General features: G+C 36.9%; 1 protein-coding gene across 7 annotated transcripts in view; it reads left to right on the forward strand.

The window, feature by feature from the left end:
- VPS8 (VPS8 subunit of CORVET complex) overlaps positions 1-24,608 on the forward strand; it is a 245,956-nt gene that overhangs the window by 82,849 nt on the left and 138,499 nt on the right. For all 7 annotated transcript variants that reach the window (XM_087861466.1, XM_087861467.1, XM_087861468.1 and 4 more), the window contains 6 exons: positions 4,277-4,499; positions 7,939-8,028; positions 11,827-11,878; positions 21,305-21,347; positions 22,763-22,835; positions 23,128-23,247. In XM_087861466.1, the coding sequence (XP_087717592.1) occupies positions 4,277-4,499; positions 7,939-8,028; positions 11,827-11,878; positions 21,305-21,347; positions 22,763-22,835; positions 23,128-23,247 (601 nt within the window). The remainder of the gene's footprint in view (positions 1-4,276; positions 4,500-7,938; positions 8,029-11,826; positions 11,879-21,304; positions 21,348-22,762; positions 22,836-23,127; positions 23,248-24,608) is intronic.

Raw genomic sequence — 24,608 nt, forward strand, 5'->3', positions numbered from 1 at the left:
TCTAGGGTCATCACTTAGACACTCAGTCCTGGCCCCCCAAAGCTTTTTATCTTAATATCTTCTGATAGAATACATTGTGTTTATAGTCACCCCTTTTTCACATACTGTTTCTTATGTGAGTCCAATTATAAACACAATACGTATTCTGAACCGATTTTAACTGAGTACCACAACCGGTACACCATGATCACTGTTACTTTGGTATCATAATTCATAGAAACCCATATCCAGCAGTAACAGTAATTGAACTAGTGTATATATATATATTCCCATTTATACTTAAGAATTCTTTCATAGTGTAAAATCCCTTTACATATGTCTTAAGCTTTATATAGGACATTTAATGATATGTCATTTTGCCTATAAAACGGTAGCCATAATTTCAGTTTATTTTGAAAATAGGTCCAGAGTTTACTTGAACTATAATCATGATTTTGAACATTGTTTAAAAATAGGTTCTATGTTTTTGTATGTGAATTCTATCTCAATAAAGCCAATATAAGACAAAACAAAATAGGTGCTGGGTGTAGATGCACTTGACCGCTCTGAGCTTCTGTCACTGTAGGCAGATGTCCAAAAAGAAGACATCATTCAAATGACTTGAATTATGTATAAATCTGAACCATAAATATTTCTGTTAAATCTAAAGTGAATCTGAAGTGGTCTTTTGATAGCCGGGGTGTGTGTTCATTCTTGTTCAACATCAATGTTATTGTTTGAGAAACAGAAGGATCATAATTATGAAGCATGGTTGAGAAACTGGATGTTTTAGATACTGTTTTCTTGATAACTGCATGTTAATATTTTAAACATCAAAGCTAGGGGAAAAAGGATGACATGCCATTTTTTATTTTATAGCAGCTATATTGAAATATAATTTCAGATACCATAAAATTCACCCTTTTGAAGTGTACAATTCAGTAGTTTTAGTGTATTCACAGAGTTGTACAACCATTACCAGAATGAAGCCATGCCTTTTTAAAGGAAATCTTCACAAACTGTGATACTTATATCAGAAAATAGAGCACTTTGACATAATTTAGAACAACATTATAGTTCCATTTGAACTTTGCCATTAGTTTTATAAATAAGGAGAGCAGCCCAAATCAGCTTTGAATTTATGAAGTCCTGCTTACATTTGCAGGAGATTTATTTGTTTGGCTCTGGTTATATATGTAGTAAAGACTGGCAAGGATTAAGGATTGATGCTCTTGCTCCCTTTCTGACAGTCTGAGTTTGTCCTTATAATCAAAGCTGAGTTCTTCACGTTTTTAAAATTGCAAAATTGATAATGCACAAAGTAAATTTGGCCTTTTTCTCTATCAATTTGAAGTTATGAATGGTAAACCCCAAATAATGTCTTTAATATGAGTATTAATGTAAAGTGAAGTTATGTAGAAAGAAGACCTCTTTGGCTCTCTTGTTAGTCAGAATGGATTTTGTGTTATACTGGCTGCAGGGTGTCTAAGTTTGAAGCGATAAACAGCAGTTTTAAAGTTAGGACTTACAGAAACAAAGGCGGCACCCTGGAATATTAACTCCTAAGTATAGAAAGAAACACTTTTTTTTTTTTTTTTTGGTATGTACTTTTCTTTCTTCTTTCTTCTTTGATGCTCCAATAAATATTCTCCCAAAATGATGAGAACATGTCTTTGAATTTTGTTTTATTTTTACTTTAAAGTAGGGATACCAATAGGAGTTGCTGAGCTTTATTTTTCTTGCTTCTTTATTTATAGGCTCTGACTGGTTAAGAAAGAAACATACAGTTTTGCTATTAATCTTACCAACGTTGCATGCTGCTGTTTGTTACATGGCTGCCTGGTTTGTCACCTTTTATGCTCTGTTTACTGAATTTTTCACTCTTTAATTTTCCTCCGTAGGGCTTTTGGTGTTGAACTAAAATATATAATTATCTTCCCTAGCATGTTGTTTTTAACAACACAGTACAGAGTGGAAGGACTAGCAAATACGGCATTTTCTTTACATTCATTAGAGTTACTTTGTTACTCTTTATCTTTGTTGCAGTAAAGTTTCATTAATCTCAGTTTCTTTTACTTGGCTAGTAATTGGATCACAAAAATGTGATGGACTATTGATTAAAATGAAGCTAACATGAAAAATATGAAGCAGAGGGGAAAACTGATATAAAAATTATAGTTGTGGATATGAGGAAAAAAATAAATGGATCTGGATTTCCCTCCCAGGGTATTGCAGTTACTGTTTATTGAAAAGTGGCATGTGGATCTGGTGCATTTGTAGCCAGTTCTCTTAGCATCTGTCCCCTCCCAGGACTTCAGGTGAGGCAAGGACCCCATCCTGCTCCTTCCAGAATCTTTCTTTACCTTTTTGTGGAACTTGTCATGAAAAACCAAACCTGCAGATGAACCAGCTACCACTTTTCACAAGTGACATGATACACATATAAAGAGGTAACACATTCAGTGGAAAATAAAGAAATAGTCCTAGCAGGTAAATAGAATTACCACAGTTCTTTTTTTAAAACAATTTATGTATTTATTTATTGGAGAGAGAGATAACACACGTGTGAGCTGGGGGAGGGGCAGAGGGAGATAATCTTCAAGCAGACTCCCTGCTGAGCACAGACCCAACGGGGACTAGATCTCAGGGCCCATGCGACCATGACCTGAGCCCAATCCAAGAGTCAGATGCTCAACTGACTGAGCCACCTAGGTGCCTGAGCACAATTTTTATGTTAAACAACAAAAGGGAATGAATGAATCAGGTGAATGATAACAAGGTAGTACAATATATGAATGGGAACATGGAAAACATTTAATTTTGCCTGTCATCAGAGAATTAAAAAGATCGATGTTATTTAATTTAAACGTTTTTTAAAAAAGATTTTATTTATTTGACTGAGAGAGAGAGAGAGAGAGAGAGCACAAGCAGGGGGAGCAGCAGAGGGAAAGGGAGAAGCAGACTCCCCACTGAGCAGGGAGCCTGCTCCAAGGATCCTGAGATCATGACAGAAGCCAAAGTCATACACTTAACCAACTGAGCCACCCAGCCACCCCTAATTTACACTTACTAAATTATCTGGTAGAAAAACCAAACATAATTGTTTGGTGAAACTGTATAATTCTGCGTTGCTGGTGGCAATGTAAATTGGTGCTGTGATACTTTTTGAAGATGATTTTGTAATAATTTCAAATGCCACAAAATTTTTCATATCTTTTGACTTAAGATAAATTTCTAAAAGTAGAATGACTGAGGAATTAAGTCCCCCAAATGGGAAAGACTATATGTAGATTTTCATTGTGGCATCACTCATGACAGTAAAATACTGGAAGGAAGTGATATATCCAGCGCTGTAGGAATACTTATGTAAACTCTGATGTTTCAGCACGTTGAAACATTGTGAGTTAAACAAAATGAGTAGGTAGTATCTTAGAATGGTGCTTATATAATGTTGCATGAAAGCAGAATTCGAAATTATATCTCTGATAAGTATAAAATTATTTATGCACTGTTTGCAGAAGAAATATGAAATAAATAAAACAATTATTGAGTGTGGTGCATTTAGATTAATTTTAAAAAATTTGTTTCTGCAAGAAAATAGATTACTGATTTTTTTTTTTTTTTTTTTTTAATAATGAACATTTTCTCCCTCTTCGTCAATAATCACTACCTAAACCCTTTGGGAAGCAAGGGATACGAACTAGATAAAGAAACATATTAACTCTGGAGATCAGGTGGGAATATTTAGATATCAACAAAGAGGAAAGGGTAAATTAGGAATAGTCCTTTTTTTTTTTTTTTTTTAAGTAATCTCTACACTGAATGTGGGGCTCAAACTCATGACCCCAAGATCAAGAGTCACATGCTCTACTGACTGAGCCAGCCAGGTGTCCCTAGGAACAGTCCTTTTTCATATTTTTTCTATTTCATCATGTTCACTATACTACCCACTGACATATCACCATGGTTTTTAAGAAGCAGTGTGCCATAATAGACTCAACATAGGATTTAGGTTAGAAGGCGGAGTTCAAATTCTGACTCTATCACTTGTTGGCTGTGTGACTTTCTGCAAATAATTTAATTTATTCAACTTTTCTTGGTTGTAAAAGTATTGGGAGAATTCATTAAGATAATACATATAAAATGTTTTCACAATATAAAGCTCTATGCAAGTATTGTTACCGTTTTTGTTTAACTTGTCAGTTGAAATAGGAAAAAGAGGAGGAACAGTTAGCAGACTGAATTTAGTGATGCTCAGAATATTCCTAAAAGTATGCTTTTTCTTTTTCTGTTACAGGGATCTTTTATTTAGCCAGATGTATGACAAACTAAGTGAGAATTCAGTGGCCAAAGGAGTGTTTTTGGAGTGCCTTGAGCCATATATTTTAAGTGATAAACTGGTGGGGATGACCCCCCAGGTAATGAAAGACTTGATTGTTCATTTCCAAGATAAAAAGTTAATGGAAAATGTGGAAGCCCTCATTGTACATATGGATATCACCAGCCTAGATATTCAGCAGGTGAGTTTATAGAAAATTTACTAATATACAGAATAAACATCATTCCTTTATTGATTATACTTATCTGACTGATTGGGCCTCATTGTACCTTCCATCAACCCCATTTATATACTGAGCACTTTTGGTAAGATGTCTCTTAAACTTGTATTTGTCAATATATTTCTTAGGCCTGTTTTAACGAAAACTGGATTATGAACTCCTGCAAGCCAAGAGTCTTCTATTTCTTTGACATCCCCACAGCGCTTAGCATAAAGTTTACATTTGGTAGTTGCTCAATAGATGCTTATTGATTGATCCTTCTTCATCCATTTATTTATTCGCTAGTACAGTTTTCATCCTGCAAGTGAATTTCAACCATGAGTACTTTTGCATGAATAATAGAATATTTTTACTTCTTAGAGTGTGATGCCATTTTCTAAAAGCTGCTTTATATGTCCAGAGTTGATAACTTTCATGCATTGAGTTTTGAAATGCAGAACATAGTATAAGAAGCAAATTACAGGATGTCTTAGCTTGATCAGAAAGCCCATTGTTTGTAAATATACCTCCACAATAAGTTTCAGTCTTTAATTGGGGAGCTGTGTATACTTTGGCCTTAGACATTTCAATCTTAACTCTTGAGTTCCATATTAGTCCTAGTAATGGACATGCTATTCCTACAAAGGCGCAAAGGTACAAAGATGCTAATAAGTAAGTCCTGTTGAGCTAAAATATGGATGACTTAAAAGATCTTAAAAAGACCAAAAGTAGTTTTTTTTCAAATATGCAAAATCACATGAAAGTGAAGGGCTTGGAGAAATGGTTATTGTTTTGTTGCTGGAAGCTCTTTATGAATGGCTGTGAGTTTGCAAAGTAAAGCCAGATCCTCTTTTATGTATGCCTTTCTGTTGTATGGGTAATTTGGCAGAGTCTTCATGTCAGGTAATAGTTCCAGTGATTCGAGAACATGTTATCAATCTAGTTTTACTTACCTATCACCAGTATAAGAGAAATTTCTCCTTTCTTGTCTTCCCAGTATTTTTAGCTTTTCCCCAACACTATGTAAATATGCTCTAGTCCTTTTTTATGTTAAAATAATCTTAAAAATCTTCTTTTCAGTTTCCCTTCTCTCCATAGGAAGCCTTCTTCCTTGTGGGTTACTGCACCATGTCACTCTTTCCAGTCATAGCCAGATGTCTTGAAAGTATTGTCTAAGGTTGTACTTCCGTTTTCCCCCACATCCTAGTAACTTTTCAGCCTTGCTTTCAATGGAGTCAGCAATGCCCTCCATGTCCACTATAATCAAGTCATATTGTTCACATTTTACTTACTCTTTCAGTAGCATTTGTTTGTTAATTCAAGAAGCACTAATTGTCAGGCTCCGAGGATGCTTCAGTGACCCTAGTGGACAGCACTTATCCTCTCAGAGGCTTACATTTTAGAAAAACAGTTTGATAGTAAGCAATTAAACCAGAAATATAAAAAAAGTGTTATATTAAAAGTCATGTATGGTAGAGGATTATGTGAGGCTATCTTAGATTGCTTAACTGTAGAAAGTCTTCCTGAGGAGGTAACAATGAGTCTGAAATCTGAATGACAAGATGAAATCAGCAATGCAGAGATCTTGGAGAAGATTGTTCCAGGTAAAAGCAACAGCTAATGCCAAAAAAAAAAAAAAAAGAACCTTGAATGTTAATGTTACAGATAAAAGTCAAAGAGGCTGGGAGCTTGGTTGAAATAGAGGTAGCCCTTTCAGGGCAAGGTACAGATTTTTCCATTTTACTCTGAGTGCTCTGGGAAATCATTAAAAGGTTTTAAGCAAGATGACTCTGGTTTACTTTAGGGATAACAGAATGAAGGTGGGAGCCAAGTACAGAAGAAGTAAGGAGATCAGTTAGGCACTGGTCCAGGAAATGGTCCTGATCAGAGATGGTCGCAGTGAGATGGAGAGAGATGGCCTGATTTGGGATATGTTTTGGCAGTAGGATTGATGTACTGATGAATTGGATGCAAGGGTGTGGAAGTGTGGGAAAGAGAATTTAAGGATGATGCTTAGTTTTTTGGCTTGAGATAAAGGTGGATAGTGATTCCTCTAAGAAGATTGGAAGACTGGGTAGGTCTAAGTTTGAGAGACAAAATCAGGAATTCTGTTTTGCCATTTTATTTTGAGATAGCTACTAGACATTCAGGTGAAGATATCGAGTAAGTGGTTGGATATATGGGTCAGAAGGGAGGTAAATGTGTTAGTCATCAGTACAGAGATGTCTGATCATAGCACTGGCTGAGAGAGAGGGTAGTGAGAGAAGAAAGGGGGCCTAGAACATGCCATAGTCTACAAAGACTCTCCTATGACACTTCACTTCTGTTTTTCCTCTTAATTCTCGGGCTGCTCCTTATTTTCCTTTGCCACCCCCTCCTCTTCTTGTTCAGCCCTCATCCCTTGTCACTCTGTGGTATAATATAGCCCTGATAGGAACAGAATATAGATTACACTGCAGGTCGTCTCTTCCTCTTCTAAATATTTTCTGAAATTAATTTCTCTCCATCTTTAAACACTTCAAGCTTCTTGCTGCCTTGAGACCTTCATCTTTACTGCTTCAGCCTGCATAGTCCTTAGATTCCCTCTCTGCTTTTGGCTTTCTCTAGGCCCTTTCTTAAATATTGCTTCCTCAGCGGTGACCCGAATACTCTGTACACCAAGTCAGGTTCCTTTGTAACACATCACATTTCTAAATGAATTAAATGTGTAATTGAGTATCTTCCCCAGTTGTAGCTCACACCATTTTGTACCCCTCCCTTTTGGTTAGTGTCCAGGATGAACAGTAGTTCTGTAAGGGTAGAGACTCAGTCAGGGTTTGCCTGATCCTAGCAGTGGGCCTGAATATAGATGCTCAGTAAATAATTTGTAGAGTTCTTGACCAAGGGTAAAATGAATATGGAAAAGGACAGAGGAAAAAACAGACATTGGGGATGTTTAAAAACAGCTATTGTACAATTAAAAGTAGTATTGAACCTCCCAACAACTATTACCCTGGCATTTTGTTTGTTGTTGACCCTTGAACAACATGATTTGAACTACACAGGTCTGTTTATACGTGGACCTCTTTCAATAAGTACAGCACGGTAGTGTAAATGTATTTCCTCTTCCTTAAAATTTTCTTAGTAACATTTTCTTTTCTCTGTCCTACTTTATAGTAAGAATACAGAATATAATACATATAAATGTATGAAACAGGTGTTACTCAACTGTTACCAGTAAGTCTGCCCAACTGTAGGCTATTAGTAGTTGAGTTTTGGGGAGTCAGAAGTTATATATGGATTTTTGACTGTGCAGGGGTAGGGAGGGGTCAGCACCCCTAACCTCCACATTGTTCAAGGGTCAACTGTACTTCAGTTTTTTCAGAGAAGGACTAAGAAAAATTCCGAATTGTATGGAGTAAGCAACTCTTCCTTTTTACAGGTAGTTCTCATGTGTTGGGAAAATCGTCTGTATGATGCTATGATCTATGTCTACAACAGAGGCATGAATGAATTCATTAGTCCAATGGAGGTAAGATTCTTCCTAACTTGGACACGTATTTACTATTGTCTGTTAATGGCTTTTTCCTATTCTCCATTTGCTTTCAATAGTTTCTGTTTTCATCCAGTCGCTTAATTGCTTATAGATTTATTATTAGACTTGCACCCATATTAGTTTGGGACTTTAGGTAGCCTTTAATTTCACACCTTCTGCCATTTCTTTCTTTTTTATCTGCATAAGTAGGTATTTAAATCCCAGGGAACAAATAGATAAAATTAAAGGTAATGCTGGCCTGTTAGACTTTAAGTTTGTTTTTTTAATAAGATTTTTGATATTATAGGATGTTTTCCAAAAGGTGTAAGAAATTTATTTTATATGCTTATTGTGTGTAGTAAATGTACTATTGAGAAATACTCTTTGTTAGATACATTGTGCTGGAGGAAGGTCCTGATAACGGTGAGAGATCATTATTTGTTAATTGCTGATTTGTTGCTTTTCCCAGTTTAGCTTTTATAGCTTGCATTATAATTTATTCTCTTTACCACTAAAAAGCATTTGGGCTATTTTAAAAAGAACCAAATGCCATATCCATCTTGTTATTTACCTTAAATTGAGGACAGAATTGTAGATAATGGATTGTGGATATATGTAGTACCCTGCCAGCCCATTGTTTTATTACAATGACTAATTACCTGGCTCACAAGAGCCGTGCATCTGTGGAAGGCATCCAAGCAACTTTTTTTTTTTTTTTTTTGCGTATTTAATGGCCATCCAAAACTGTCTTCAGTATTACTAAGCCAGCAGTTACCTTGTGATATTTCAGGCTTCCTTAAACACACATAACTTGGTAGGTGAGTATCGCTCTAATTCAAAACTCCTCCAGTTTTGGTTGCACCTCTCTTCTCTTGGTCAATTTCCAGAATGAGTGCCAGGGCCCTCTCCCTCTGGTTTTGACCCTGATTGTGTGTCTAGTAAGTATTCTTTACACTTAACACCTCTTAGCTGCTTCCCCACTGAAGTCCTGGAAAGAGCTGTCAGCTGCCTGTTCAGTGAGGTCCAGGACCTCCCTGCACCCAAAAAATGTTTCGTCTCACCTTAAACCACAATTAAGAAGAATTAATGCAATTTCTGTGAGATGCCCCCATTGGATGGTCCACCGAGGGAAAGTCCTGAGAAATTCCCGGAGAATCTGGGGAGAGCCCCGGGCAGACAGAGGGTCCTCCTATGGGCCACCAAATGTGAGGCATCCCAATTACAGGTGTCTCCTGATCAGATGGGGGCATCCACCAAAGGTGGGGTGCTCTGCTTGGATGGGGGCCTGTGGTGCCGGTGGTGAAAGACTTCACCTAAGACAGAAAAAAAAGTTTATTGAATACACTGCTGGGGAGTGGCGGGCAGAGAAGGGACTGCGACAAGGCAGTGGTGAGGGGCCAGTTGTAGGGTGGAGTGAGGGAGTATGGGGATGTTTGGAATTTTCTCTTTTTTGGTAATTTTAGGAACTGTGCCTTGTTGTAATTGGTCAGTTAGGGCCTGTAGCTATTTCGAGGTGGGTCATTTAATGAGACTGATGCCCTTCCTGTTGGCATTCAGTTCAGTAATAGCTGTGGGCCCTTTTACCCTGATCAGATTTGCATTGCTCAGGCCTGTTGCCTAAAAGTGGCCTCTACAGTTTCTAGTTTGTCTCAAAATAAGCCTCAGAAACAGATTCTGATTCAGTACATTCTACGGTGATAAAAATGATTGTGGAGTTTTTGTTATTGGGCTTTTTAAGTGTTAGTTTTGTGTGTTTCATTCCTCAAAGTCTGGTTTGCATTTATACCTATACGTCTCAGATGGACTGCTGGACTATTAAGGTTGACTTGTTTTGTGTTTAAGAGAAGTTTTCAAGTTTAATGGTTTTCCAAAAGAGCTTGGTATTTGTTATTAAATAGTCACTTGGGGAGGTTAGCTCGCAATGGGAGGTTAGGGGCACTCTGATTCTTTTTATATAATTTTCTGCCCACAAGGAAATTACTTGTCCTTGTTTAGTTATTTTCATACTTAGGCCAAAATTAAAAGGTGACCTGCCTCTTGGAATTTTCTAGGTTTTCTAGTATGACAGTGTCATCACATTTGAGATGACTACCACAGTCTCTGAAATCTTTCTTAGTTCTGGCTTTGTCTCCTTCTGAGGTAGAATGTGTTGAGAGGGAAAACTTCCTCTAGCAATTTAGGTCCCAGCGGTGGGGGGAGGGCTGCGAATTAATTGATGAAAGACCAATTAATAGCAGAAAAGATAAAGTTTATTCACACAAGTACTAGGAGCACTTTAAGTAGAGTGTACTTTCCTGAATAGTCAGAACTAAAGGTTTACATACCAGTTTAGCAAAATGTTGGGTGGCAGGGAGGGCTTCTCTGGGAAAGAAAATATGGATTAGTTTTTTGGGCTTTTGATGCTAATGAGCAGTTTAATTTGCATTTCCCAGTGCTAAGGGTCCCCTCCCAAACAGGTAACTCCCTTTGAGGAAGGCCAGTGTAGTTTTGTCATCTGTCTTACTGTGTTTTCAGGGACTGTGCTTAAATTTAGATAATGTTTCCTCCTTTAGTGTCTGCTGGTGTTCATATGTTTTCATTTTAAGGTAATCGTTATCATTTTGGTAGGCTATTAATCCCTTCACTTTCTTACTATTTTTTTTTTAAATAAAGAATTTTGAATAACCTAAGGATATTTTATATCAGAAATTACAGTCTCAACAAAGACCTTCATCCAACTGGTGATGATGGGGTTTTGGAATATAGGTGAGGTTTGGTGGGGTGAGGTCTGGAGCCGACAACCGAGAAAGAATTCTTGAGGGGTCTTCGGTGCAAAATGGTGGTTTATTAATGCATGGGGACAGGACTCCTGGGCAGAAAAAGGGGCTGCACCTGGGTTGTGAGGGGTGGTTGATTATAAACTATGCGGTTGGGGAAGGTAAGGAAAAGCAAGGTTTTAAAAGGATTTTCATATGTTAAGACTCACAGGATACCAGAGGCCTTGCCCTCATCAAGTTAAGGTTGTTTTCCCCTCTAGCAAGACATTAACATGATAGTTGGGAGCTTCCTGGAGGAACATTATACTCTACGGGCTTCAGGTATCTGTCCGTGGGCTGCAGGTTATAAGCACATTTAATTTATCTTACATTCCCTTCTGGAAGCTAGGTCATTGGTAGAAATGCTTTGTTCTTGTAGATTACTAAGACATGTGTAAACTGAGGGAGACTCTTGTCTTGCAGGATTGGGATCTCTATTAGTTAACCATTTGTTTTTCCTTTCCTTAGCTTCAGGGCAGCCAGGAGTGCCTGAGGAATGTCACCACTGGGTGGGTGGGTGTGGGGTGTCTGCTTCTGCTTTGACCTCAGCTTGCCTTCTGTTCCCTCATCACTGGTATTTATTAAATGGGTTCTTTGTGTGTGTGTGTTTTAAAGAGTTTATTTATTTGACAGAGCACAAGTAGGGGGAGCAGCAGGGAGAGGGAGAAGCAGACTCCTTGCTGAGCAGGGAGCCTGATGCAGGGCTCAATCCCAGAATCCTGGGATCATGACCTGAGCGGAAGGCAGATAACTTAATGAACTGAACCACGCAGGCCCCCTAAATGGTTTCTTTGAGTGAGGAATATGACAGTTGTTTCCCAGTGATCCTTCGATAATAGTTCATGGCCACATTAAAAGTTTTTGTATTTAATCTCAATAACAAATACCAAATTCAATCGGAGAAAGGTGATTAATAGCATAAGATTCTTGATTATGTTTTTGAAAATATAATTGTTTTTTAAAAATGATGGTGATTGTTTTCTTTTTAATTTTAATGCAGAAACTTTTCAGAGTCATTGCTCCTCCTCTGAATGCAGGAAGGACGCTAACAGGTATTAATTTTCTAAGTCTTCATATTTTTCCTCCTTTTTTATCTTAAGATATTTAAATTTCACAGAATAAACCAATTTTATGTGTACACTGTGAATTTTGATAAGCGTATATAAATCATATAACCACCACCATAATCAAACTATAAAAGGAGCTAAAGTTCCTTCACACTGAAGTTTCCCCCTGCCCCTTTATACTCCAGCTCTTCCCCCCCGGCCAACCTCCAGGCAGTCCCTGCTCTACTTTCTGACACTACTTGTCTTGTAAGTGGGCTCATACGGTAGGTAATCTTTGGTGTTTTATTTCTCTCACTCAGCATAATGTTTTTGAGATACATCCATTTTGTTGCATGTATTAATATTTGTTCCTTTTTACTTGGGAGTGGTATTTCCCAGGTTGGATATACTGTCAATTGTTTATTCACCAGATGATGGACATTTGACTTGTTTCCACTTTGGAGCTGTTCTAAGTAATGTTGCTATAACATTTGTGAACAAGTTTTGTTTCTAATTAAACTTAGGAAATTATAGAGTCACATGCAGTTGTACGAAATGACACAGGAGATCATATATACTCTTTACCCAATTTCCCCCAGTGATAGCATCTTGCAGAACTAAAGCACAATATCACAACTGGATAATCACAATGATAAAGTCAAGATACAAAACCGTTTGATTACCACAGCATCCTTTATATTGCCTTTATCCCCCGTCATTGACCCTACGCTGTGAATACGTTTTTGGGTGGGCACAGGTGTTTATTTTTCTTGGGCAAGTACCTAAGAATGGAATGGAGAGATTATATGGTAAATACATATTTTACTTTATAAGGTACCGCAACTTCGTTTTTCAAAATGACTGTAACATTTTGCATTTCTAACCAGTAGTATATGAGACTTCCAGTTAGTTGCTCCATATCCTTGCAAGCACTTGGTACTGTCAGTCTGTAAATCTTTGAAAAAATTTAGCCATTCTAGTGGGTGTATGATGGTATCTCGTTGTGATTTAAATTTTTATTTTCACAGTAGTGATTTTGAACATCTTCTCATGTGCTCTTGCCCCTCCCCCCACCAGTGTATGTCACGTGTGTGTGTGTGTGTGTGTGTGTGTGTGTGTGTGTTAATCAATTAACTCTTTAGCACTTTCTTGGGATTAGGGAGGAGGCATTCCTGGACTTCATATTAGTGGGTTGTGAAAGTTCCAAGTGAATGAATCCCCACCAGAGCCTGTGAGATCTTTATGTAGTCTGGATACGAGCCCTTTTTCAAGATACATTTTGCAGAATTTTCTCCCAGTCTCTTGCTTAGCTTTTTGTTTTCTTAACCATGTCTTTCATAGAACAACAGTTTTTAATCTTCATTAAGTTCATTTTATTCGTTTTTTCTTTTGTAGTTTTAGGCTTTTGGTGTTTAAGAAATCTTTGTCCAATTCAGTGTCATAAAGATTTTCTCCTGTGTTTTTTTTCTATAAATTTAATAGTTTAAGCACTTATATTTAGGTCTGTAATCCATTTTGAGTCAACTTAATTTTCCTATGTGATGCAAGTTAAAGGTCAAGGTTTTTTTTTTTTCTCATAAAGCTATCAGTTTCCTTACCATTTTTTGAAAAGATACTTTGTTTCCATTGACATCTTTTTTGTTAAAAAAAATTGGGAAAATGTATTTTTGTCAAAAATCAATTGAGCGTATAAGTATGGGTCTCTTTCTGCGCTCTTTTTATGTTCCCCTTGATCTATATGTCTGTACTTATGCCAGGAATATACTGTCTTGACTAGTGTAGCTTTATAGTGAGTCTTGAAATCAGGTACTTAAATCTTCCAGCTTTTCTTTGTCAAAATTGTTGTGACTAGTCGGGGTTCATTGTCTTTACATATAACCATTAAAATCAACTCATTGCTTTCTTTTAAAAAACATACTAGAATTTTGTTTGAGATTGCAATTGACCCTATAGATTAATTTGGGGGAGATTACCATTTTAACCCTGTTGAGTCTTCTAATCTGTGAATGCGATATGTTTCTCTATTTATTTTGGTCTTTTAAAGTCACTTTGGTTTCCCAATTTCTGCAAAAAGGCAGCTGGGATTTTGATAAGGATGCTTTGAATCTATAGATCAATTTGGGGATTATTGCTGTCTTTTTTTTTTTTTTTTAAGATTTTATTTATTTATTCGACAGAGATAGAGACAGCCAGTGAGAGAGGGAACACAAGCAGGGGGAGTGGGAGAGGAAGAAGCAGGCTCATAGCAGAGGAGCCTGACGTGGGACTCCATCCCATAACACCAGGATCACGCCCTGAGCCGAAGGCAGAGGCTTAACCGCTGTGCCACCCAGGCGCCCCGGGATTATTGCTGTCTTAACATCGTTACGTCTTCCAATCCATGAGCATAGGATATCTTCCCATTTATTTAGGTCTTGTTTAATTTCTTTCAGCGGTGTTTTGCAGCTTTTCAGTGTGTAAGTCATATACTTCTTTTGTATCTACTCCTGTTTTACTAATTTTGATGCTATTATAAATGGAATTGGTATTTTAATTTCATTTTTGGAATGTTCTTTGTGAGTGTATAGAAAATGAAATTGATTTTTGTATATTGATCTTGTATCCAGCATTCTTGCTGAATTCGTTCTAATTTTTTAAATGGATTCTGTAGAATTTTCTGCATATGTAAGATCATATTATTTGTAAATAGAGAGAGTTTTACTTCTTCCTTTCTAATCTGAATGCCTTCTGTTTTTTTTTTCCCCCTCTAATTGGCCTGGTTAGAACCTCCAATACACTGTTGAATGAGTGGCAAGGATGGACATCTTTATCTTTTTCCTGATCTAAGGGGGAATGCATTCAGTCTTTCATTATTAAATATTTTGTAACCTGTAGGTTTTTCATAGATGGCCTTACCAATTTGAAGAAGTTTCCTTCTTTTCCTAGTTTGTTGAGTGTTTTTAATATGAAAGAATTAGATTTTATCAAATGCTTTTTTCTGCATCTATTAAGGTAATCTTTTGGGCTTTGTCCTTTATTTTATATGGTCTATAAGATTTGGTTGATTTTTATATGGTAAGCCAGTCTTAAATTGTTGGGATAAATACCCCTTGGTCTTGGTGTGTACATCTTTTATAGATGCTATTGGATTCAGTTTGCTAGTATTTTTTTTGAGGATTTTTATGTCTATATTTATAAAGGATATCCTTTAGTTTTATATTCTTTTCATGTCTTTTTTTGGTACTAGTATCATGTATACTTGATACTTGGTATACTTGCATCATGGAATGGGTTGTTCTCTCTTCTGATCTTTGGAAGAGTTTGTGAAGGATTGGTATTCTTTTTTAAATTCAGGGGTGGCTCATTCAGTTGAGCGTCTGACTCTTGGTTTTGGCTCAGGTCATGATCTTAGGGTTATTGAGCCCCAGGTTGGACTCCATGCTCAGTAGGGTCTGCTGGAGATTCTCTGTCTCCTCTCAGCCCCTCCTCCCACTCATGCACGCACACTCTCTCTCTCTCTTTTTCCCTCCCCCTCCCTCTTCCTCTGTCTCTGCCTCTCTGTCCAAAAGTAGAATAAATCTTTAAAAATGGGGCACCTGCGTGACACAGTTGGTTAAGCATCTGACTGTTGGTTTCAGTTCAGGTCATGATCTCAGGGTCGTGAGATTTAGCCCTGGGTTGGGCTCCTTGCTCAGCATGGAGTCTGCTTGTGTTTTTCTCTCCCTCTGCCCCTCTTCCCCACACTCATGTGCTCTCTCTCTCTAAAATAAATAAATAAATCTTAAAAAAAAAATGTTTGGCGGAATTCATTAGTGAAGCCCTGTGAGCCTGGGACAGTCTTAGTTGAAAGTTTTTAAGTTCAGTCTCTTTGCTTGTTATAGTCTGTTGAGACTATTTCATCTTGTGTCAGTTTTGGTATTTCTAGGAATTTGTCCATTTCGCGTGTTATCTAATTTGTTGGCATATAGTGCTTATGGTATTCTCTTGTATTCCTTTTATTTTTATAAGGTCCATAGTGATATCTTTTATTACTGATTTGAGTAATTTGAGTCTTGTCGTTTCTTGGTCTGTCTAGCTAAAGGTTTGTCAATTTTGTTGATATTTTCAGAGAACCAGTTTTGATTTCATTGATATTTTTAATTTTCCTTTCATTTTTCATTTATTTCAGCTTTAATCTTTAATATTTACTTCCTTCATCTTAGTAATTGGGTTTGATTTGCACCCCCCCTTTTTTTAGCTTTTTGAAGTGGAATTCTAGGTTATTGATTTGAAATCTTTTTTCTTTTTAAAAACAGGCATTTATACCTCTAAATATTATTCTAAGTAATGCATTAACTGCATCCCATAAATTTTGGTAGTAGTGTCTTTATTTTCATTTATCTCAAAGTAATTGCCAATTTTCCTTGTGATATTGGTTTTTTAGAACTATGTTATTTAGTTTCAACATATCTGTGATTTTCTCGCATTTCTTTCTCATACTGATTCCTGATTTTATTCCATTGTGGCCAGAGAACATACTTTGTATGATTTCTATCTTTTTAAATTTATTGAGACTTATTTTTTATTTTGAGAGAGAAAGAGAGAGCCAGAAGGAGGGACAGAGGGAGAGAGAGAATCTCAGAACAAAGAAACTTATCAGGGATAAAGAGGGGCATTATGTAATGATTAAGGGATTAATACTCTAAGAAGACATAACAGTCTTTAATGTGCATGCACCCAACAACAGTGCAAAATACATGAGGCAAAAACTTACAGAATAGTGAAGAGAAATAGATAAAACCACTATTACAGTTGGAGATTTTGATACCCCTATATCAGAAATGGACAGATCCAGCAGACAGAAAATTAGTAAGGACATAGGTGAACCCAGCAGCACCTTCACTCAACTGGATATTATTATCTGTGGGCTGCTTCATCCAACAATAACAGATTACACATTCTTTTCAAGATCACATGGAACATTTACTAATAAGATAGACCACATTCAGGGCCATAAAACACACATTAAGAAATTTATAAGAATAGAAATCATACAGTGCCTGCTCTCAGACCACAGTAGAATTAAACTAGACAAGGGAAAGAAAGCTGGAAAATTAAAAAAAAAAAACAAAACAGAGATTAAGCAATATACTTCTAAGTAACACATGAGACAAAGGAGAAATCTCAAGAAATTTAAAATTACTTTTAATTAAATGAAAATACTTATAACATGTGAGATGCAGCAAAAGCAGAGCTCTGAGGGAAATTTATAACATTGAAAGCAAATATTAGAAAAGGAGGATTTAAAAATCAATATTCTAAGGCTTCTACTTTAGGAATTTAGAAAAAGGAGAGCAAATTAAGTCCAAAGTGAGCAAAGGAAAGAAATAATAAACATTGGAGCAGAAATCCATGAAATTAAACAGGAAATCAGTAAAGTGTTGACTCTTTTGAAACACTATTTTTTTGAAAAGATCAGTAAAATTGATTAGCCTGTAGCCATGCCAACAAAGAGAAAAGACACAAATTACTGATATTAGAAATGAAAGCTAAGACATCAGTCTAGATCCCATGGATATTAAGAGGATAAGAAAGGAATATTATGAACATTTACATGTCCACGAATTTGATAACCCTCATGAAATAGACTAATTCTTTGAAGGATACAATTTGCCAAAGGTTACACAAGAAGAAATTGACAATCTGAATAGGCCTACATCTATTACGGAAATTGAATCAATAATTAATCACCTTCTTGAACAGAAGTGCCAGGCCCAGATGGGTTTCACTGGTAAATTTTATCAAACATTTAAGGCAGAAATTATACCAATTCTCTATAACGTCCTCTAAAAAACAGAGCTAAGGGAATACTTCTAACGCATTCTGTGAGCCAGCATTAACCTAATGCCCTCATAGCAAAATCAGACAAAGATGTTGTAGGAGAAGAAAACTTCAGACAAGTATCTCTCATGAGCATAGATGTAGAAATCCTCAATAAAATATTAGCAAATTGAATCCAAGAATGTATAACAAGAATTATTCACTACAGCCAAGTAAGACTTATCCCAGGTATACATGGCTGCTTCAGCATTTGAAAATTAATTAATGTATTCCATCCCATCAATAAGAAAGAGAAGAGAAATCTCATGATCATAGCAACAGACACAGAAAAAGCATTTGACAAAATCCATACCCACTCACGAAAAAACTCTCAGTAATTTAGGAATAGAGGAAATCTTTCTCAACTTGATAAAACATCTATTAAAAAAAAAAACAAAAACAAAACTACAGCTAACATCCTGCTTAATGGTGAGAAATTTGAAGCTTTACTGCAAAATCAGGGACAAGGCAAGGATGTCCTCTTCTCATTGCTGCTTTTAACATCATACTGGAAGTCCTACCTAATGCAAAAAGACAAGAAAAGGAAAAGAAGATTATATAGTTTGGGAAGGAAAAAATAAAACTGTTCAAGGTGACATCATTTATGTAGAAAATCAGAAAGAATTGACCAAAAAACTCTTGCAACTAATAAGCAATTGCAGCAAGATTGCAGGATGTAAGGTTGCTATACGAAAGACAATTGCTTTATTACATACTTGCAATAAACAAGTGGAATTTGAAATTACAAACATTACTATTTATATATACCACCCTATAAAACGAATTTGTTATATAAATATAACAAAATATGAACAAAATCTATATGAGGAAGACTACAAAACTGATAAAAGATATCAAAGAACTATATAAATGGAAGGATATTGCATGTTCATGGAGTGGAAGACTCAGTATTGTCAAGATGTCATTTTTTTTTTCCTCAACTTGGTATATAAATTCAGATGTAATCTCAGTCAAAGTCCCAGGTAATTTATTTTTGGATATTGATAAACTGATTCTAAAATATTTATATGGAGAGACAAAAGACCCAAAAGAGCTAAGTCAGTATTGAAAGAGAAGAACAAAGCTGGCAGACTCCACTAACCAAGACTTAGTATAAGCTACAATAATTGAGACAGTGTGGTATTGGCAAAAAAATAGAAAAATAGGTAAGTAGAACAGAATAGAGAGCCCCAAAATGGACTCCCATATATATAGTCAACTGAACTTTGACAAAGAAGCAAAGACAATACCTTGGACAAAGATAGTCTTTCCAACAAATAATGCTGGGACAACTGGACATCCACATAAAAAAAAAAAAGACACAAAATTTACACCCTTTACAAAAATAAGTCCAAAATGCATTTTAGACCTAATTTTAGAATGCAAAACGAGGAAAACATCTAGAGGATAGCATAGGAGATAACTTAATTGGCTGTGGTTATGGTGATGAATTTTTAGATACGGCACCATTCGATGAAAAGAAGGTACCATCCATGAAAGAAATAACAAGCTGGACTTTGTTAAAATTAAAAACTTGTGTTCTACAGAAGATAATATCCAGAGAAAGAAAATAATCCACAGATTGGGAGAAAATATTTGCAGAAGACTATTACCTAAAGTATGCAAAGAACTCTTGAAACTCAGCAATAAGAAAATGAACAACTGGACTTAAAAAATGGACAAAAGATCAGAATAGACATCCCACCAAAAAAGATACACAGAGGTCAAGTAAGCATATGAAAAGATGTTCAACATTAGGGCATTAAAAATTAAAACAATGAGATAGCATTACATTCCTGTCGCAATGGCCAAAATCTGTAACACTGACAACACCAAATTCTGGCAATGACGTGGAGCAACAGGAACTCTGATTCATGCTGGTGGGAATGCATAATGGTACAGCCACTGTGGAGGACAGTTTGGCTATTTCTAACAAAATCAAGCATACTCATACTATGTGATCCAGTAATTATGCTCTTTCATATTTACCTAAAGGAGTTGAAAACTTATCTCCACACAAAAACCTGCACACAGATGTTTATAGCATCTCTCTTCATAATTGCCCAAATTTGGAAGCAACCAAGATGTACTTTAGTAAGTGAATGGATAAACTGTGGTACATCTGTACAGTGGAATATTATTCAGCACTAAAAAGAACAGAAGTATCAGGCCATGAAAAGACAGGGAGAAACTTGAATGCATATCACTAATGAAAGATGCCCATCTGAAAAGGCTACAGATTGTATGATTCCAATTATATGACATTGTGAAAACGGCAAAACTGTGGAGCCAATAAAAGAATCCGTGTTTGCTAGGGGTTGATGGAGAGGGAGGGAAGAATAGGTTGAGCACAGAGGACTTTAGAGAAGTGAAACTATTCTGTACAGTACTATAATGGTGTTTATACGTCAGCATACATTTGCCAAAACCCATTGAATGCACAACATTAAGAGTAAACCCTAATGTAAACTGTGGACTTCATGTGATGATGTGTCACTGTGGATTCATTGATGATAAGAAATGTACCACTCCGGAGCAGACGTTGATAGTGGAGGAGATAGTGTGGTGTGGAGGTAGGGGGTGCATGGGAAATCTCTATACCTTCCTCTCAATTTTGCTTTGAACCTAGTGAAACTTCTCTAAAAAATGAAGTTTCTTAATGTTTAAAATTTTGGTGGTGCCTGGGTGGTTCAGTTGTTGAGCATCTGCCTTCAGCTCGGGGCGTGATCCTGGCGTTCTGGGATCGAGCCCCACGTCAGGCTCCTCTGCTGGGAGCCTGCTTCTTCCTCTCCTACGCCCCCTGCTTGTGTTCCCTCTCTCGCTGGCTGTCTCTTTTAAAAAAAAAAAAAAAAAAGTTTGGAATTGAAGCACTATGTATTTAAATAACATCGAGCAATTCAAGTTTATTTGCACTTATAACAACATAGATCTGGAGTGTTTAGAAAGGATTACTGATTAAGAGATGCACACTTGCTTGCATTATGCCCGCTATTCACATATCAAAAATATAAACTTCGGCTTATCATCATATTACCAATCACAAATTCCTATAATCTGCACACCATAAGAATTACCGATCACTTTATCCACTCTTGAGTCTCCTACTCTGTTCTCTGTTGCCCTTAACCTCTTGGCTAAAACTAATCTAAGTATCTTATTTTAAATATTTGTGTACAGTGGCCTTCTCAGCCCTAGAGCACAATAGGTAGTAAGGGTCCATGTTACAAATGAGAAGACATTATAGTTATGTCTTAATATTACTTAATTGTTCATGATCTTTAACTCATCAATTCATTGCCTGTTCTATACCTTCCCCTGGTCCCAGGCTTTTGGTTAAGCCAACAGTGCATGGATCTCTACCCTCAGATGTATGCCTTCTACTGTACCCTTGTTTGACTCATTGGTTTTGTATCTGTGAGAAGAATCTAATGGAAATTCTACAAACAAGAATTACAGTGGTCTTATCTCAAATTGTGTATTATTTAGGAGGATACTTACCTTAATTGCCGAGTTTTATTTTTAGTTTCCGCATAAAGATTATATTTCTGCAAAGGTTTTAAGACAGAATTGCTGAAGATACTTTTTCTGTTTTAGATGAGCAAGTTGTTATGGGCAACAAGCTTCTTGTATATATTAGGTAAGAGATTTTTTTTTAAACAAATTTATCTGTGCGTATGCTCCTTCCATAATTCCCCCTGTATTCTTAGAGGTACTGTCATCTCCTGTATGTATAGTGCTTTTCATGTTTCAGTGTCCGCATGTACAGTAGTCGTTCTCAGCCATGGGTGATTTTGTCCCCCGTTGGTGAACCCCCCCCCACCCTGATGTGTGGCAATGTCTAGAGTCATTTTTGTTTGTCCCCGTTGGGGCGGTTGGAGAGATGCTGCTGGCATCCGGTGGCTGGCGGCCAGAGATGCTGCTGAGCAGCCCGCAGCGCACAGGGTCGTCCCCACAACCAAAATACCAGTAACGCTGAGGTTGAGAAAGCCTGGTGGTAGAGTATTTTAATTTTACTACTGACAACTCTGTGGAATATGTGTTATTTCTATTTTATATAAAAGGTCAAGAGATGTGTTTAGATCATGAAAAAGTTAGTGACAGAGGTTAAGCTGTGAATCTTGTTACTCCCTGAACAGGGTTCTTTCCTACGGACTATGCAGGCTCAGAATTGTGTCCTGATAGAACTTTTAGATAGATAACTGGCTGCCAGGCTAGTGGGCAGGAAGGTGGCAGAACCTGCCAGAGCATTATTTTTAGCTCCTATCCAGTGTCAGAGTTAACCTTGAGACCTGTTTCACACTTCTTACATTGATTGCTTAGAAGAACATTGCAGCATCTACCTAGGACTTTATTATCTGTATTTTAAACTCCTTAGAAAATGCTGTCTCTAGTCCAACATTCAAAATTGACAACTAGTTCAAAAAAGTTTAAAATCAGTGCTTCCCCCCCAAATGAGCACATAATCAGAAGACATCTTTATGGTTCAGCCCACAAGGCATAATCCATAAAGCATTAGCTGTAAGGAGGGTTTGATTTAGAGGTAAAACTGTACAGTTAAATTCTCATCTGGTTCTCTTCTCCCTAAAGACTTGTCCTTTTGTGGACATTTTCCAGACATTTGTTAGCCTAGCTCATTCCCTGTCTTTAATCACTGTTCTTAGAGCCACTGGTTTAAAGTCTCTGAGAACATTAGGTTTTTCACCGGTAAATCATGGCATAATGGTGCCATTAGGTTTTTTCTGGTGCTGAGTGTGAGACTTTCAGATAGTCTGTTCTCATTCATTCTTGTCCACTTAGCACGGCCTTGGTTTCTCTTAGGAAAAATAAGAAGAATGAAAGTGCTTGCTCTGTCACAAGATGTGCATTTTACCACCGTCCCTGTTGGCCACACTTTCTGAACTGGCTCTCATCTTGATCCGGTTTGAATTTGACCGGACAAAAACTGAGCCTACTTAAAAATCAAATGAATATTTTGGGTTTGAGAAACAATGTGTTCTCAGCCCATTACAAGTCACCAACTCTGTTCTTTTTTTTTTTTTTTTTTTCTTCTAGCTGTTGTCTTGCAGGCCGAGCCTATCCCCTTGGTGACATCCCTGAAGATCTTGTTCCCTTGGTTAAAAACCAGGTTGGTGCTGTTTCCACAGTATTTGCACGATCTACGCTTCTTGTTAAATGCAGGAAAGATGAAGTGTAATTGAGGGTTACATGTGAGTCAGGAACTGTCTGCAATGGTAGGAGAGAGCCTCCCCACCATCACTGCAGCCAGGACTTAGAGCTGAGACAGGTTAGAAAAGTTATAACATGGTGGCAGTTTAAACTCAATTCCACCTGCCTTTATTTTGTCCAGCTGGGAATCGTTGCTTCAGCAAGATACTTTGTAAGGAGAGAAAATAATCAGCTTTTCTTTCAACTTGCAGGTATTTGAATTTCTGATTCGCCTGCATTCAGCAGAAGCTTCCCCCGAGGAAGAAATCTACCCCTATGTTAGGACTCTGCTACATTTTGACACAAGAGAATTTCTAAATGTATTGGCACTGGTAAGAGATAATATGATTTTAAGGTATTTTTAGAGGAGCCAGGGTGATGAATTTTTTTCTAATAGGAAGAAGGATGTGTATGCAGGTGCAATTTTTATGCCCTAGCAGTGAGCAGTTAACATTTCAAAATGTTTAATTTTGTTGTGCCACCCTATTTCCTAATTCTTTATCTCCCTGCCTTCCCTCCTTCATCCCTCCCTCCCTTCCTCTTCCCCCATGGTCCCCGTGTCTCTCTGTCTCTAACACATCCTTATCAAAAAGTTGAAGCAGTATTAGATGTGTGGTATATTTTTGGTTTCATAAATTATATTAGTTGACAGACTGAATATGGAAGAAGGCTCTGAAGGACATGTAGTGGTGATGATAGTGGAAGTCACTGGAGTTTAAATGGAACATGGAAGCTTCCTGCTAAAAAAACAACCTCATACCTATTTAATTAAAGATGGATTTGGGTGAGCCAGGTTCTCTGTGAAAATGCCCCCAAGGGAATAATTATATAATACATAATATATCTTTCCAGTTAAATAGTATTATAGTGGGTTTTTAAAAGCTTTTGATAACACGGACAGTGTTAATATTACAGTGTTTAGTGAAGCAGCAGCCTCACAAATGTGTAAGACACACACAAATGTTATATATGCACAGTATTTAGAAAAGAGGGACCGGAAGGAAATACACCTAAATATTATTAGTGATTAACTGTGAGATGGGGCAAATTTCTGTAATGAGCATACAGTACATTTATAACTTGAATAATATAATAAACTGTTAAATAAAAAAAATGCCCATGAGAAGGATAAGATTCTCAATTATATTATACTTTTAATACGTTTATTCGAATAACTGACTTCAGAAGTGGTAATTTTAATTGTACAGGAAGAAGGGAAAAGAAACTGAGAAGTGGAAGTCTGATCTAGTTGGTTTAAGAAACCATAGAGAACATAAGGATACTTGCTGTCTGGCATGTAGGAAAAGAGAAACAGAAAGTGGTGAGGCAGGGGGTACAGAAAGAGTGGTAGAGAGCAACAAAGAGTTCTAACTCATTTTCATTTTTTAAGGGCTCTGGTAGCACTGAAGACCATGTGGAATTGTGCTGACATCTGAATTATATGAGGATTGATAATAAGGCTGCAGTGCAATCTCATTTGCTTAACAAGTAGCTGAGCGCCTAGTATATCACTTGGTCTGTACTGCCTGGGGGTGTACCGTTGGCTTACAAGCTATAAAGCCTGCGTTGGTGGAGGAAGAGGATGTAGACTTTGAGATCAGTAATTACAGCACAGTGTAGTGCATGCCATTGGAGAAGTGCAGGGTGTCATACACACACTTAGGAGAGGAATGTCATAGAAGGTTAAGGAAGG

Source organism: Ursus americanus, chromosome 4 (genome assembly GCF_024610735.1).
Source record: "Ursus americanus isolate L20-20 chromosome 4, mUrsAme1.1.p, whole genome shotgun sequence".
In the NCBI taxonomy this organism is placed as follows: Eukaryota; Metazoa; Chordata; class Mammalia; order Carnivora; family Ursidae; genus Ursus; species Ursus americanus.